General features: G+C 50.3%; 1 protein-coding gene across 1 annotated transcript in view; it reads right to left on the bottom strand.

Annotated features, from left to right (window-relative positions):
• Positions 1 to 1,491: 1,491 nt before the first annotated feature.
• The window catches only part of TIMP2 (TIMP metallopeptidase inhibitor 2), a 51,784-nt gene continuing 35,440 nt past the window's right edge, over positions 1,492 to 17,835 (bottom strand). Inside the window, exons 2-5 of the mRNA XM_025279622.3 lie at positions 15,737 to 15,837; positions 13,358 to 13,466; positions 3,263 to 3,387; positions 1,492 to 1,806 (exon numbers count right to left, since the gene is read on the bottom strand). Of these exons, the coding sequence (XP_025135407.1) occupies positions 1,609 to 1,806; positions 3,263 to 3,387; positions 13,358 to 13,466; positions 15,737 to 15,837 (533 nt within the window). The 3' untranslated portion in view covers positions 1,492 to 1,608. The remainder of the gene's footprint in view (positions 1,807 to 3,262; positions 3,388 to 13,357; positions 13,467 to 15,736; positions 15,838 to 17,835) is intronic.

Consider the following 17,835-nt stretch of genomic DNA (forward strand, 5'->3'; position numbering starts at 1 on the left):
GTCAGGAGTCTTAGAGGTGCTTTGGGGTCACCACAGAATAGAGCAGGCTTAGAAGATGACTTTGGAACAACTCTACAGAATGACTACTCCCGAGCCAACAGACTCCAGTTTCATTGTGTGTGTTTGCATAGCGTGCATGATAAACTCAGGGCAGTTGATCTTCACAACACAAGTGGGGAGAAAAAGGAGACTATCTTTACTGTTACTGAGAAATTTTTGCCTCCGTTAACCCCCGATTTACTGGCATCAGGAAACTACCTTTAGGGAACAGCTAGGCTCCTTAGCTCCCTATGAAGTTTCTTACTTGGAGATCTTTGTAATACAAGAAATATAAGCAGAGGAGGGCGGGTACACCGGTAAATTTGGCTTCACCTATTCTCTAAGAATTCATTTTTAGCAGAATGAGATGTCTCTTAAAGCCGGCTACAGTGTTCTGGAGGCCCAGAAAAGCCATGAGCGCTTTACTGACACCACCTCCCCACCAAAATTCATTCTTCCCAAGGGAGGACTTCATTCTGCGCTTCGCTGACTTCACTCTGGGGAACCCCTGCACTCCTGGGGTACACTGACAAGTCAAGTCTTCCAGGGAGCTCACACTGTTAAAACTCTGGCACCTGCTTGGGGGGGCTCTGAGGTGTGTTGGGGGACAGGGCAGGACCCAGCTTTTGACGTCTTCAAGATGTGCCAGACAACAGGGGGAGTTCATGCCACCGGCCACACAGAACCCCTCGCAAAGCCAATTCATGTCCCTCCACCTGGGTGCCTGAGGCCAGAAAGAGGAAGGCGTGAGAGGGGCCTTAGCAGCTCAGGAACGAACTCTAGGGGCAGCCAGGCCTCCCTGCCAAACGTCTGCGTCAGGGCATGACGTTATAGACTCCCTCAAGGGCTGAGGCGGGTCCTGTGGGCCGGGGATGGAACCGAAAGGACTTGGCTGGAGCTGACGCCTGCCGCCCTCACATCTCTATGAGGCCAGGGAGGGAGGCTCCTGCTGGAATCCTGCAGATTAATATGATTAACTGGGGATCCTTCAAGAGCAAGCCACTGATCCAGGGCTGCTCCCGAAGTCAGACGCTGGGAGTCCGTGGTGGGCGTGGGGGAGACAGGGGGTGCACAGGGACCACCACCCTAGGGCCAGAGGTGTGGAAACTGCAGGAACCGAGGGACATGCCCCTCTCAAGATGAAAGGGACCTGGTAGGCCTGCTACACAGTCTGGCAACGACCCTCGAAAATTCCTGCAAAATGTACATTTCCAGGCTCTGCCCTGACCAGCTTGGGGACCCCAAGTGCTGTCTGCTCAGCGTTTGTGACAGTGCCAGGGCTGGGCCCGGGAGGGACGCCTGTGCGTCTGGCCCCTGCCCGCACCCAGGGACAGGAGACTGAGACGCACGGTGCCCAGGCTGGTGGATGGGGTGCGGGACCCATCTTTGCCTCCAGACCCACAGCTGTGTGTTTAAAAGGAAGATGGGGGCGGAGAGGAGAATCACACTAACTTAAAGCCACTTGGATGACTGTTTTTATTCATGCTGTTTCCAGGAAGGGATGTCGGAGCTGGACCAGTCTGAACTCTTGGACACTGTCAATTGGCCCCAGGAGTGCTGGTGGCCTGCTTACGGGTCCTCGATGTCCAGAAACTCCTGCTTGGGGGGTGCTGCTCCGCGGTACCAGGCGCAGGAGCCGTCGCTTCTCTTGATGCAGGCGAAGAACTTGGCCTGGTGTCCGTTGATGTTCTTCTCCGTGACCCAGTCCATCCAGAGGCACTCGTCCGGAGAGGAGATGTAGCATGGGATCATGGGGCATCGTGTGATCTAGGAAGGGGGACACGAGATGGATTCAGCTGGGGACCGAGGCCATTCATGGGGCATCTCCAGAACCTGGCCTTCACCTGGTGAAGGGGTTCAAGGGCAATGTGCAGAATGAATGACCAGGTAAGTGCAGCAGGGAAGGAGGGATGGAGCTGCTCCACCAGTAGGCTTTCCTGAGCTCCAAACTCTCCAAATGGCAGCAGGCAGTCTGTCCAAGATAGGACAGAAACCTTTCTGTACCCACCAACTACCAAGCACGCCCTCTACTTTGGGCCATCTGGTTTACCTTCTCTGAGCACAACAAACCAGCTTCAGCTTAGTCCCAGCCTTCCAGAGAGTATAACAGTAACAACAATAAAGGGCCTTGAGAGACTTCCCTCGTGGGCCAGTGGTTAAGACTCTGCACTTCCACGGCAGAGGGCATGTGTTCAATCCCTGGTCAGGGAACTAAGATCTCACATGCCTCATGGCACGGCCAAAAATACGGAAGTGGACGTCTCAGAATATATAAATAAAACAAAAAACAATAAAGAGTTTTGACTATCAGACAGGTTCAACTCAAGTAAAAAGAACAGCGTCTTGCTCTCAAGCAAACAGATGCTTCGAGGGGATCAGCAAGGATTAATAGCATCTTGGCAAAAGAACCTGAGTTCACAGGAGGGTGCAAACCTTCCGGGAGCGCAAAGAAAAAGGCGGAACTTGTTTTTTTTTTTAACTTCACCTTAGGCACAGGGGAGTTTGCTAGACTTACAAGTAGTTGTGAGTCAGAATTCACACTATGAACGAGCTAAGGGGTGGGCTATCGAGGATCTACCAGGATGGGCAGGAAGGCCACACAAGCAGCGTGAACAGGCACAGGCCAATCTCTGGGCCACATGGGGCCCAGACTCACACCCTGTGCTGGGGTTGGGGGAGGGGCGGTGGGGACCGAGGGATGTTAGGAGACAACAAAATGGGACCCTGGGGGCACGGAGATCTCACCTTCTATGCTGCATCTGAGCATTAGCACTGCTGTGACTGTGTTTGGCACCGCCTCTGGGGTGCTTTCAAGAAGAAAGGCAGGGGCTTCAGGGGTTCTCATCACACAGACCCCATATTTACATGGACCCATGCGTGGAAATGGCTGGTACACTGGCAAAACCATAACACCTGAGATGTTCTTTCACAAGGCATGCCAAGTCTCTGCACTTGTACGTTTGTAGAAAGATACTCCTAAGGCCCATGTTCTGCCCACGAAACTCCTCCTGCTAGAAGGCTCCCTTCCTAGAAGCTACAGCCCATGTGGTCAGATTCCCCTTACCTCCCAAAAGTCCCTGGACGGACACCCTCACCTGTGGGCGAGGTGTGTCATACCTCCCCAGAGCCCTGTCCTGAGTCAGGACCCTGTGGATTGAGAGGCCCTGGGAAAGTCTGGCATCAAAGCCCAGCAGTCCAGCTGGAGGAGGTGGTGGCGGCTTACCTTGCACTCACAGCCCATCTGGTACCTGTGGTTCAGGCTCTTCTTCTGGGTGGCACTCAGGGTGTCCCAGGGCACGATGAAGTCACAGAGGGTGATATGCATATTGCCATTCCCCTCGGCCTTCCCTGAGGAGACAGGGGTCACCAAGCTCAGAACGAAATTACGCGTTCTCTTTTTCCTGCATCTGGATGAGGCTCAGGCATGGGGAGGGTTAGTTCTGACAGTACCCTGAGGCGTAGACTATTTTGTGTCTCCTCCAAAACTCTGAGGTTAAAGCCCTGACCCCTGGCACCTTAGGATGTGTGACTCTATTGGGAGAGAAGGTCTTTAAAGAATTGATTAAAATGAGGTCATTAGGATGAGTCTGACTCCAGGTCCCCTTGTAAGAGGAAGAGATTAGGACACAGACACACAGGGATGACCACATGGGGACACAGGGAGAAACTGGCCACCTACAAACCATGGAGAGTGGTCTCAGAAGAAACCAACTCTGTCAACATCTTAATCTTGAACTTCCAGCCTCCAAAATCGTGAAAAAATACATTTCTACTGCTTAAGGCCTCCAGTCTGTGGTTTTTGTTATAGCAGCCTGAGAAGACTCATACACCATGGAATATGTATTCTGAGTATAAGAATGCAAGCTCAATGTAGAAAACTTAAGAAAGTAACTTTTTAAAGCGTCTCTCTTTTCATTACCTAGAGCTAACATTCTGATGCGTTTCCTTCCAATATTCTTTTGTGCACATGTATTCAAGTGAAAAACGTCACTGTTGTATGTAGATTATATTGTTTCCTGTTTTTTTTTTTCCCCCCAAATATTTATTCACAAGCCTTTCCTCCATTTGATGTTGAACTTGTAATTCTGGGTGGTCCCATTATGAACAATAAGAGCAGAATTTTATAAAATCAGCAATCTGCCCTAAATTCCCTGTATTGAGCGTGATGAGACGCTTGATAAGACACCGTTCGCACCTTAGACTCCTAACTCAGCCCCCTTCCTCCCTTTGTGAAGAGTTCTCACTGGTGACAGCCCAGGCATTAGCAGAGCAGAAGAAAAAGACAGACCAGTGTATTCTGGTGAATGACAGGACCTCATGAGGGCTGGCGAGGTTGTCTAAAATCTTGTCCTTCCTGTTACAATGGTACCTTGTCAAGAGACACAGACGGCCAGTGATGACACCGGAGCCTGGCAGAGAGTGACACGCGCCTCCCTGAGAGGCAGACAGGAGCCCCGGGCTGCACCCTGGGCATCTTGGCTTGACAAAGCTGCAGCGCGTCCAACTTAATGATCTCAGGCACAGCCCTGGCCACCAACAATCGCTAACAGAAATATAGCTCAAGGAGGTGCTGATGCAGCTAGCTTATCCACTGCATCCCGTCAGGAGGAAGTGAAACAGAAACCTGTCATCAGGGGAAAGACACGGGCTTGCCTGAGGCTGCAAGCAGCGCCGATGACATCCTTTGTGCTGGGCAGGTGGCAGGCAGCAGTGCCCAGGTGCAAATTCTCCTGCTCTTCTTTCTGTCTTAACCACGCCTCTAACCTTCAAGCCTTCTATTTTTTTCTTGGACTTGTCTGACATTTCAGGTAAAGAAAAGGATCAAGAAGCAGGACTCCTTGATTGCATTCATTCTGATCCTAATAACTAAAAAAAAGATGTATCTGGGTGACCTTAAGCTTCAAAAACAGCTGTAATTTTTTCTAGACCTGAGGCTGAAGCTGATGCTTCAATACTTTGGCCACCTGATGTGAACAGCTGACTCACTGGAAAAGACCCTGATGTTGGGAAAAACTGAAGGCAGAAGGAGAGGAAGGCGACAGAGGATGAGATGGTTGTATGGCATCACCAATTCAACAAACACGAACTTGGGCACACTCCAGGAGATGGTGAGGGACAGGGAGGCCTGGTGTCCGTGGGGTTGCAAAGAGTTGAACGCAACTTGACAACCCAACACACACACACAGCCATTCTCTAAAGAAGTACAGAATAGACAGGGAGCTAAATTGACAATGGCAAGTAACTCTTTCCTACATCTTGGTTTCTTCTGGCATTGACCTTGCCCAGCCTGGTCATTCATTAGAGGCAGGCTGAGTACTCATTCCAGTCCCTCCCTCCAAACTTACGTAGCAACTTCCCCTGCGTCACGTGACTGGCATCAGTTTCCCACGTCACATTGTTCTTTGCCTCTCTTGCATATCATGTTCTTTAATCAGGTCATAAGCACAAAGGGTAACGGTTGTGTCTTAATCCTTTTTTATCCATAGTTCCTTGGACATAATAATGGCTCAGTAAAAGTTTACTGATGATGACGTGGTTATCTGTTCTAACAATGTGTTCCAATATCTTTTTTTTTTTGCTGTCTTCCTTTTTAAACCTTTTCACCACCGATTCAAGCTTCCACAGAGAGTGGGCAAAGGCAGGGCATGGAGATGAAATGCAGATTTTTTCTTTTTAAAAAATGTTTATTTATTTTGGGCTGTGCTGGGTCTTTGTTGCTGCGTGCGGGTTTTCTCTAGTTGCAGCGAGCAGGGACTACTCTCTAGCTGCAGAGAGTGCACGGGCTTCTCACTGCAGCACTTTCTTCTGTTGCAGAGCACGGGCTTCACAAGTTGCAGCAAGAAGGCTTAGTAGTTGTGGCACATGGGCTTAGTTGCTCTGCAGCATATGGGAGCTTACCGGACCAGGGATAGAACCCATGTCCACTGCATTGCCAGTCAGATTCTTGACCACCGGGGAAGTCTGAAATTGTGTATTTTCAATGGCCCCAGTTCCCAGTTCCCATGAGCTTTAAATGTCACGTGTAAATGGTGTAGCATCTCAGAATGTTAAGAAGCAATGCCTTTCAGTAGAGATAATTAAGACTTGATTTGGTACGTGAGCATCTGTCTGCCTTGGAAAAAAAGCAAAGTCTTTCTTGGACACAGAAAAACAGGAATTAATTAAAATTTGTAACTGAGGGTTGTATGTTTACTTTTCTTTCCGGAGATGAGGACTGGAGAAGAAAATGACAGGGCCGAATCTCTAACAGTTCCTGAACACAAGCGTCTCGTGGTGCCAACTCGACATGTGAGGCTGAGTCATCAGCCCAGGAGGAGGTGGGCTGCCCCAAGCTGTGTGGTCACTCGTGGGGCCGCAGCCAGCGCCGGCTGAGTGATTTTTGTGCCCCGTGATTCTTGGTTAGCCCGTTGTGACTCCAGGAAAATAAGATCTAGATTCTGTGCTTCAGAAAGTAAACACCAGATTGAATCCAGAGCCGTCTCACTGAGCCAGGGAATGAAGCCGGCTTAGAGAGGTTCCTCTGTAATGGGGTGAGTCAGCAGCCAGTGGAAAGGCCTTTTATTAATCTTACCCTCCACGGCCAGTCAGGAAACTAAACTGTGCCCCACGTCGCTTGCTTCCTATGTGAAATGTATGGTAGCTTAAGACGATAGCTTCTCAGGTGGCATAGGGGTAAAGGATCCCCTCGCTAATGCAGGAGACGCAGGAGATGCAGATTCGATCCCTGGGTCGGAAAATCCCTCGGAGAAAGGAATGGCAACCTGCTCCAGTACTCTTGCCTGGAAAATTCCACGGGCAGAGAAGCCTGGCATACTGCAGTCCACGGGGTCGCAAACAGCAGGCTCGCACTAAGCTGACAGGCACACAGTTATCAACTGAGTGCATCTGCAAACATTTTTAGTTTTCCTCATAAGTGAAGCTACAATTTGGATGCTTTCTGAAGTTTCTGAGATGTGTGTGGCAGTTACTCGTGTAACTGTTTTCTCATTCAGCCTGGGAACAACTGAAAGGGCTTGGGTGTGGGAGCAGTTTCACAGGTCACGTACATATCACATGTTAAATAGCCTTGATGGCAGATACGAACAGCTGAGCTGACACGTGAGTGAAAAGAAATGTTATCAGAGAGTGACTGAAATTATGGGGCTTTCTGCCTTTGACTCACCATGTTCCCTTTGGACATGAAGCCTCTCCCTTTCAGAAAAGGGTCTGAGCACAACGGATGTTCCTATCACATCTCCCAAGAGAAAGAAAAGCAACTACCAGCAAAACACTCATCGCACCACCCTCCATGCCTGTCCTGGATCCACCTTCTTAGCAGCCCCGTGGTTTCCTCGCACTCCAGTGATAAGCAGGGCAGGAGGGGACCCAAGCCCCACACTCCAGAGAGACCTTGCCAGGGCTCCTGACTGCTGGACATAAGCCCTCTCCCCATCCTGCCCTGGAATCCAGCCAAAGGGCCCTGCGGTCTGGACCACCCATCTCGTGGAATAAAAGAGCAGTGCCATACTCCTCAGGATCTCTGGGCAAAAGGCATGTCTGACTGCCCGGGAAGGGCCCCAGCAGATGAAAATCATGTCCAGAGGCCACTGTGCAAGGGGGGCGACTGACCTTGGCTGCTAGGGCTCAGCCCTCCTGAGTGTGTGCAGACTGGCTCTTTGGCACCTCTAGAACAAAAGGTCTGCCTTTGACCCAGAGCAGGGCAGGTTCTCAGCCCTGGCTGTACACTGGACTCCCCTAGGGAGCTTTACCAATGCTCTGGGGGTGGAAGCCACCCCCAGAGATGGTGCTTGAATTGGTCTGGGGAGCTGCCTGGGCCTCAGGAATTTTGCAAACTCCCTGTGGAATTCCAAGGAGCAGTGGCAGCGGAGGACCGCTGGGTTAGGTGTTGGGGCAGCGAGACTTCTAAACCTGGACCAGTGATGGAAGAAGCAGAGTGTAATAGACCCAGGAGTCAGGCTGTTGTTGTTGTGTGGTTGCTCAGTCGTATCCAACTCTTTTGCAGCCCCATGGACTGTAGCCCAACAGGCTCCTCTGTCTGTGGGATTTTCCAGGCAAGAATACTGGAGTGGGTTGCCATTCCCTTCTCCAGGGGATCTTCCTGACCCAGGGATCTAACATTGCATTGGAAGAGATTCTGTACCACTGAGCCACCAAGAGTTATGCTGAAAGTGAAAGTTGCTCAGTCGTGTCTGACTCTTTGCAACCCTATGGACTTCTCCAGGCCAAAATACTGGAGCAGGTAGCCTTTCCCTTCTCCAGGGGATCTTCCCAACTCAGGGATCGAACTGAGGTCTCCCCCATGGCAGTTGGATTCTTTACGAGCTGAGCCACCAGGGAAGCCTAGGGTTAGGCTAGTCAGGGTCTAATTTCTGGCAGCTCCATGGCACCACTCCCTGGCAGTGTGACGCCAGCAGGGATGTGTTGAGAAACGCCTAACCAGTAGCTCTCCTGGCATTAACTGTGTAGCATTTGAATTCTGTGTTATCAATACGCCTACCCTGGCCAATTTCAAGCTACCAACATGACATCAACCAAAGTTTAATCATCGGTCTGAAAGTGAAAGTGGGTTCAGGTACACACCATGGGGCCTGAGCACATGGCTCCATCCTCCACTTCTCATTTATAAAATGGGGTTCGTGATAGGGTGCTACTGCTGCTGCTAAGTCACTTCAGTCGTGTCCGACTCTGTGCGACCCCATAGACGGGAGCCCACCAGGCTCCCCCAATCCCTGGGATTCTCCAGGCAAGAACACTGGAGTGGGTTGCCATTTCCTTCTCGTGATAGGGTAGTGAGGATTAAATGGAACCCCCATGAAAAGCATTTGAAGAACATCAGTGCCAGGAAAAGGGCACTCCTATTTCTATTAACAGGAAGCTGGTAGGGCCTGATGTAGAATCCTTTAAGACAGATTCATCTGTGCATGTCTGAAGGCAGACACTGGCCCAGACCAAAGTTACCTTCCCACCAGGAGCCACCAGCAACAGGATGCGGGCTCTCCCTTCTGAATAAGGGCTTCTGCAGCTCTGCGGTTTGGCCACATAGCTCCTAGAGGGTAGTGTGGAGACCCAGAGGGATGGCTGAGGCTCTCATTTTAAAGAGTGTTACACCCAAAATCCAGAGAAGGCAATGGCACCCCACTCCAGTACTCTTGCCTGGAAAATCCCATGGACGGAGGAGCCTGGTAGGCTGCAGTCCATGGGGTCGCTAAGAGTCGGACACGACTGAGCGACTTCACTTTCATTTTTCTCTTTCATGCATTGGAGAAGGAAATGGCAACCCACTCCAGTGTTCTTGCCTGGAGAATCCCAGGGATGGTGGAGCCTGATGGGCTGCCGTCTACGGGGTCGCACAGAGTCGGACACAACTGAAGCAACTTAGCAGCAGCAGCAGCACAGCCAAAATCACTTGCTCCTTGGAAGAAAAGCTATGACCAACCTAGATAGCATATAAAAAAGCAGAAACATTACTTGCCTGACAAAGGTCCATCTAGTCAAAGCTATGGTGTTTCCAGTAGTCATGTAAGGATGTGAGAGTTGGACTATAAAGAAAGCTGAGCGCCGAAGAATTAAGAATTGATGCTTTTGAATTGTGGTGTTAGAGAAGACTCTTGAGAGTCCCTTGGACTGCAAGGGACTGCAAGGAGATCCAACCAGTCAGTCCTAAAGGAAATCAGCCCTTTAGGATTGATTATTGAATATTCATTGGAAGGACTGATGCTGAAGCTGAAACTCCAATACTTTGGCCACCTGATGTGAAGAACTGACTCATCTGAAAAGACCCTGAGGCTGGGAAAGACTGAAGGCAGGAGGAGAAGGGGACAACAGAGAATGAGATGGTTGGATGGCATCACCGAGTCAATGGACATGAATATGAGTAAGCTCCGGGAGTTGGTGATGGACAGGGAAGGCTGGTATGCTACAATCCATAGGGTCGAAAAGAGTCAGACACAAGTGGGCGACTGAACTGATAGCCTGGTGGCTCAGCAGTAAAGAATTCACATGCCAATGCAGAAGACACAGATTCAATCCCTGAGTCAGGAAGATCCCCTGGAGAAGAAAATGGCAACCCACTCCAGTAATCTTGCCTGGGAAATCCATGGTCAGAGGAGCCTGGCGGGCTACAGTCCATGGGGTTGCGAAACAGTCGGACATGACTTAGCAACTAAACAATAGCCTTTAAAAGGACCAAAAAAAAAAAAGGACTCAGAAAACTAGAAGCTGTTGATTTGTTAGGGCAATGAGGTCTCTACAGCACAGAGGTTGGGCTACTGTGATCTCAGAGTCAGATCGTCAGCTCTCTGCATTGTGATTTTTGTCCCTGTTCTCTTCTATTTAATATTATCTCTCCTATTGTAAAAATAGTAAGATACTGCAAGTGTGAAATGGTGCAGCCGTTTTGGAAAACAGTTTAGAAGTTCCTCAAATGGTTAAACACAAGAGTTTCCATAGGTCCTGCAATTCTACTCCTAGGTATCTACCCAAGGGAAATGAAAACATATATCCAGGCAAAAACTAGAACACATGTGCTCAGAACAGCATCACTCAGTACATAAAAGGTAGAAACAGCCCCAGTGAAATGCTGAATGGATAGACAAAATGTAGTACACCCATCCAATGGACTATTATTTGGCCATAAAAAGGAGTGAAGTTCTGATACATGTTCAAATGAGTAAAACATTAAAAACTTAAAACACCAAAACATTATGCTGAGGAAGCCAGACACAAAGGACCATATATTACATGAGTCCACTTATAAGAAAGTCCAGAGTAAAGAAATCTAGAGATTAGTGGTGGCTGAGAGCTGGGGATGGGGGGAGAATGGGAGTTAGGAAGGTAATAACTAAAAGGTACAGGGTTGCCTTTAGACCATGGTGATGGTTGCACTCTGACCCTTGAATTATACATTCAATAATAAATACACCCTGACCCTTGAATTAATACAGTTTAAATAACAGATGCTCAGAATAAGACATTTAGGAAGTTCAGAAGGCCCTTTAAGAGAAGGAAAAAAAAAATCTCCTTAAATATAATCTCTTTAAATATTTATTTTTGTTTAGTTTAGCTATTTGGCTGGGCTGGGTCTTAGTTACAGGACGCAGGATCTTCAATGTTTAGCTGTATCATGTGGGATCCAGCTCCTGACCAGGGATCGAACCCAGGCACCCTGATTGGGAGCTCAGAGTCTTAGCCACTGGAGCACCAGGGAAGGCCCCACCTTCACACTTACATCAATTGCAATAAATAAAATTAAAGCCCTAGCTCTTCAGTTGCACCAGCCACAGCTCTCAAGTGCTCAGTAGCACACTGAACAGCTCGGACATAGGGCATTTGTGGCATCAGTGGAGGTTTGGTTAGACCCGTGGGTCTCAACTGGGAATGATTCTGCTCCCCTGACAGGGAACATTTGGTGATGTGGAAGACCCCACGACTCGGGGGAGGATGTTGCAGCAATCAGTGGGTAGAAGCCACGTGTGCACACGTGCTCAGTCATGTCTGACTCTGCGACCCCATGGACTGTAAGACCACCAGGTTCCTCTGTCCATGGGATTTTCTAGGCAAGAATACTGGAGTAGGTTGCCATTTCCTACTCCAAGAAGTCACAGATGCAGCTAAATATTCTCCATGCATAAGACAAGCCTGCCAGCAAAAAATGATCTGATCTCAAATATCAATAGTACTGATTTTGAGAAGCTCTGTTCTGGCCCCTGGGGGTGCAAGCTAGTGGGGCAGGCAGAGGCGGCAAAGGAAAGATGTAAAGGGATTTCTGTATCAATTCTGGTCCATGCATAGTAATAAAGGTACCATACTAATGTTAAGATGTTAGTAACAGAGGAAGCTGTAGGAAGACCTGAAGGCGCTGGCTATACTGTACTAACCTGCTCAAGTTTTCTGTAAATCTTTAACTGTTCTAAGAAATAAAGTGTAGTAATAAGAATAAGAAAAAAAAAGAGAAGTCATTTTATGTAAGACTAAAAGAATAAAACTTTAAAAGAAACGCAATGATAAAATTGTGGTCTATCCATACAATGGAATATTATTCAGCCTGAAAAAAGGAGGAAATTCTGACACTCGCTGCAACACGGCGGACCCTTGAGGACACTGCGCTTAGTGAAATAAGCCCATCACAGAGGGACAAAGGGTGCTCCACTCCGCTTTTATGATGTCCCCAGAGGAGTCAGATTTCACAGGGACGGAAAGCAGAACTTTGCCAGGGGGCTGTGGGAAGGGGAGGTTAACGCGCACAGGGTTTGTTTGGGAAAGTGAAAGCGTTCTGCAGACGCAGGCTGGTGATGCTTGTGCAACACTGTGAATGAGCTTCGTGCTGCTGAACTGGGCACCCGCAACTGGCTAACATGGTAAACTTCATGTTATGTCTGCTGCTGCTGCTGCTGAGTCACTTCAGTCGTGTCCGACTCTGTGCGACCCTACAGACTTCAGCCCACCAGGCTCCCCCGTTCCTGGGATTCTCCAGGCAAGAACACTGGAGTGGGTTGCCATTTCCTTCTCCAATGCATGAAAGTGAAAAAGTGAAAGTGAAGTTGCTCAGTCGTGTCCGACTCTAGCGACCCCATAGACTGCAGCCCACCAGGCTCCTCCATCCATGGGATTTTCCAGGCAAGAGTACTGGAGTGGGGTGCCATTGCCTTCTCCATAAGCTATGTATGTTTTATCACAATAAATGAAAGAGGGATACGATGAACAAAGGAATGGGCGAGTAGCACACACAGTAATATTAAGAGATTTAAAGCAAGGTTTTGGGACTTCTCCGGCGGTTCAGTGACTAAGGCTCCAAGCTCCCAATGCAGGGGGGGCCTGGGTTCGATCCCTGGTCAGGGAACTAGCCCCCACATGCCGCAGCGAGGAGTCCCTATGCCGCAACTAAAGATCTCGTGTGCTGCAACGAAGGTCGAAGATCCTGCATGGTTGCAACTAAGACCAGGCACGGCCAGATAAATAAAAAGCTACTTAAAAAAATAACAAAATGAGGTTTCAACTCTGCCTTTCACCTCTTGCCCAGCCTTGAGCACCTCCAGCCTCTCATCTGTGTCCACCTGACCTCAGATTTCCTATGAACACTGGTTTACTCTATTCTTTCTCTTAAGTCACATTGGTTTCACTATTCTAACAAGGGGAATGTGGAGGACGGTTGAAAATTCATCAGTCCTCTGATGGGAAAAAGCAGGGAATCCTCGCGACTTCTGAGTAGCACTGTGTGCATCATGCGTGTCGTCAAGGCTCTAGTTCACCTCCAGCCACCCCGCCTCTGCTCCCCTGGACGCCCTCGAAGAGCAGCCCACACCCATATCCGCATACACACCTGCAATGAGATACTCCTTCTTTCCTCCAATGTCCAGCGAGACCCCACACACGGCAGAGGAGGGGGCTGTGTAGATAAACTCTATGTCCTGGTCAGGTCCCTTGAACATCTGGAAAAAGGAGGATGAGGAACGTAAGTGAACGTGGGCGGCACAGCCAGGAATCCGGATGCCTCCCTGAACACGTGCCCCAACCTGCACCCGGGGTACTGCCAGCACGGAAAGGGGATGGGGACACAGCAGTCAGACAGGCTGGAAGACAAGTATTCCTAACGCACAGGGCTCTCCGGAGTCACTGTGATTCACTGCCTAGGGTGGCAGTTGTCTCCAGGCTGGGGATGACCTGGTCATCCAGAAGGACCCGCCTCAGACACACCTGCCTTCCCAAACATGTGTGAGGTCATCACAGAATCTCCGGGAAGGGGCTTGGATACCTCCAGGTGATTCAGACCCACCACGGAGGACAGCCACTTTTGTCTCTTTCCAGGAATTCTGATCAAGTACTGGCTACTTGATTCCAGAGCAGAGAGGCACCTCTTAATTAGGATGTAACTCTGGGCAAGAGGAGTTCAACTTGCGATTTCCTTAGAGCCCCTTGGGAACAGACCTGTTTCTCAGGAGAAGGGGTGCATTGTTCCAGCATCTGGGCAGGAAGTGAGAAAGCCCCAGCCAGGGGTTCCTGCTGCTCCCCCAGGGCCAATGACAGGCGGGGACGTGAGCGTGGGCTGAGAACTGCCCTCCACTCCGGTTTTAGGGGTACAGCTCACTCGCAGCCTGGTGAAAGGGGAGGGCACACGTGCCAGGACCAACACATAACAGGTGGCCACACAGCACCGTGGAACACACACAACTGAGGCTCCACAATTCCACACGAACTGCGTCAGGACTCTTGCTGCATGGTTAAACCCAGGTTAATGGTATTGTTTGGTTTTTGGGGAGGAGAGCCTCAAGAAGCAAACCCAAATGGAACAGGGTCATCCCAATGTCACAATGAACCAGCTCTGCAAGAGCTATACCCCAACCCATGCCAAGGAAGGTTATGAATGACGTCTGTCACCAAAGGGCTGAAAGTGCTGCCTCGGTGTCAACACCTTCCTTTTCATAACCCCACAGTGGGTCATTAGAGCAGAGATACTGTCTTAACTGCTTCATAAATAGAGACGTTGGAAAAAAAAAAAAAAAAAATAGAGACGTTGGCACTGAGAGACCGGGGCACCCCTTTAAATGACACAGACATAATGATTAAGCATTTCGCTGACCTTCTGGTAACATGTATTTTCTATTTTTGTAACAATATGGACGGCCACAATGACTAACCAGGTCACAGAGCTGTCTCTCCAGCTACAGCCTAGAATCTTCTTCCCTCTTACAGAACAAGTTTTGTTGTTGTTCAGTCATGTCTGACTCTTTGCGACCCCATGGACTACAGCAAGCCAGGCTCTGCTGTCCTTTACTATCTCCCCAAGTTTGCTCAAATTCACGTCCATTAAGTTGGTGATGCCATCTAACCATCTTGTCCTCCGCTACCAATTTCTCCTTTTGCCTTCAATCTTTCCAGTATCACAGTCTTTTCCATTAGTTACTGTCAGTAATAACCTTCCATTAGCACTGGTTCTGTCCTCCCAACCTCCCCCGTGTCTTCCCTCCCTCCCTCCCAAATACGGGCTCCTTGCCATATGACCTTGAACACAGCCCACATTCAGAAAAACTGACAAATACCAGTCACCTCCCACTGGGTCTACAGCTCTCAATGCCTCTGGTCCTATCCGGCCTGGCAAAGCATCTTCTCCATCACCGGCTGGGCTGCCAAGTCCATTTCTTCCCTAACTCCCCTCTCTTAGGTAATGTCCCAGCACACCTCTCCATAGGAGCCGGCCTCTCTCCAAATCCTCACTCCTCTTGAAAGTAAAGCTAACCAGGCAAGACCGGAGCCCACTCACACTTTTGGGGAATTAGGTCATTTGCCCCGTTGGTTGTGGGCTCCCAGAAACAATGGCCAAGTTCCCACTGCCTATGAACCCACCCACCATGGAAGAGGCAGAGAGGCACTCATGGAATGTTCCACAGAAGCTGTGAAGTTGGTGACTTAACACTGAAGCTCTGCCACTGATTTATAGCCATCAGAATGAAGATAACACATTTCTGGAAGAACTGAGCCGATGGGAACATACCATGTACACACAAGTTTTCTGGCATTTACAGATTAAGGAGAATCAGATCCACCTGCAGCTTGACGCCCCTGCTCCTCACCGTCCGCCCCACACGTGGCTGGGCCAGTTCTAGGGACCTAGAGGTGCACTGAGACAGCAGGACACCCTGCTGTGCTCCCAAACCTCCCACGGCTCTGCCGGACACAGCAACCCCAGGACGGCCACCGTTACCTTTATCTGCTTGATCTCATACTGAATCCGCTTGATGGGGTTGCCGTAGATGTCGTTGCCAGAGTCCACCTCCTTCTTACTGACCGCTTTGGCCCTGATCACTGCAAAACAAAGATGCAAAGGTGAGCAGAGTCCCCCGCAAGACCGTCCTGGCTCCGAGGTTGGGGCGGCGGGGCAGAGGTGACAGAAGGGAGGCGGGAGGTGAGGGCAGGTAATCCCAGCCTGGGCACAGCACTGGACTCCATCCAGAGGGGGCAGACCAGGAATGACGCCAGAGCCCTCTGCTGACAGGACCCCGGAGCAGCTCTTGTCCCTCAAGACCTGGGGGTGGCTGAGGCCATCACTGATTTGAACACGGATCACTGTGGATCTCACACGATGGGACTCTGGGGCTTTTTTCCCTTTCTCTCCAGTGTGTATGTACCGGTGGCTGGGAAAGCAGATGAGCACACTGACTGGCCTGCCATCCTGCTCACGCAGTTGAGGATGGTGAGAGTCCTACCCTGCCCACCTCCTCCCATAGCCTACGGTCAGTCAGGCTTTTTCAGGCTGAAGATAGAGGGGGAGTTACCTTCCTGTAAGAGGCCCCATCATATTTAGGTTGGGGGTCTGACATCAAAAAAGTCTATCCTGCCAGCCTCTGAATCCGTCCTCTGCAAGTCCCTGAGAAACGTCCTGGGGCTGCTTTTTGTAACAACACACATTCTATCAGAGGCAATGGCAGAGAAAGGTCAAACATTTTAACCCAAAGTGCGTGGAACGGAGAAGGAAACATTTGAGAGCGTCTGTGGCAGAAAAAAGGGACAGATGCCGAGGGAAAAGGCCAAAACACAAAGAAGGATGGTCCTGGACCTTGACACAAGATGGAGGAGAGGGGAAGAGGTCAGGCTGGGAAGGTTCCGGAATGTTCCCCGAGGCCTGAGGCTGCTCGCGGGCCCTGCAACCCAGGGCTTCCTACCAGCAATTAAGCGGGACCCTGCTCTGCCCCGTAACCTGACAGGCGGGGATCAGCAGCTCACGCTGTCACTTGGGCAGAGCCCTCCCTCCCTTTTTTCATTTTGAGGCTCGTCAGCTGGTGGCACAGGCCATTCTAATGGCTTTAAAAGCTTTGTCCTTCGAGATTCGGCTGTTCAGGGTCACTGTGGATGAGTGTCACGTGAGCATGGGTGTGAGCAAAATAGAGAAACAAGAAGCAGACAGGGCCTGGCTTGGAGGAGCCTCCCACCCTCCACCCCAGTGAGCGGCTGGAATCTCAGAGCCCTGGTCAGGGCTGTCTTTTCCTGCAGAGCAGGGAGGTCCAGGACACAGACCCCCATCTGTGCCCACCCCTCTGGATCCCCCAAATGCTCTCTGGACCCCAGCCTGGCACCAGAGCCCCATGCCACAGCTCCAGTGCCCCGCCCCGACGCAAAGCCATCCTTATTTTTCCTTCTGTTGGCGCTGAGTCATGACTGGCGGAGGCCACAGGTTCCTGTTTCCCAGGCTAAGCCAGGCCCCAACCTACGAAGCCACATCCAGGAAATGCCAAGCGGTGGGCCACGCCAGAACAGAGGGCCTTGCCCTTGTGGCAGGTCGTCCTGATCTCAGCGTTTCTTCCCACCCCTCCACCCATCTTCCCACCCCAGCAGGTGTTGCCTTTTCATGGCCACACCCCATCCAGCTCAAGCATCTTCCTTGGCCGCCCGCTGCCGCCCTCTAAACATCCTCCTGGCAACCTGGCACCAGTCAGTGACTGTTTCAGCTGCCTTGGTGGTCACCCGCTCTTGTTTGTTCCGCCAGTCCATAATACTTCCTGAATCTGAACCTGCCCAGAGGTGTCCATATTTTCAGCCCTGAATGCCATTTCCTCTCTGCCTGGAGAACTTCTATTCATCCTTCAAGACCCAGCTGAAATAGCCCTTCTCCATCTTCCGTCTGGGAAATCCTGTCCTCTTGTGGCACTTGGTGTATATCCCACACCTCTAATCCATTTTGCTATAAACACCTGTGCCCTTGTTTACGCAGAGACCAGGGAGCTTCTAACAGGCAGAAGCTATGTTCTAACCATAGAACAGTTAGCTCTATTTGCTGAGCTGAACCTGAGATAACTGGATGGCAAC

The sequence above is a fragment of the Bubalus bubalis genome, chromosome 3, assembly GCF_019923935.1.
Source record: "Bubalus bubalis isolate 160015118507 breed Murrah chromosome 3, NDDB_SH_1, whole genome shotgun sequence".
Classification (NCBI taxonomy): domain Eukaryota; kingdom Metazoa; phylum Chordata; class Mammalia; order Artiodactyla; family Bovidae; genus Bubalus; species Bubalus bubalis.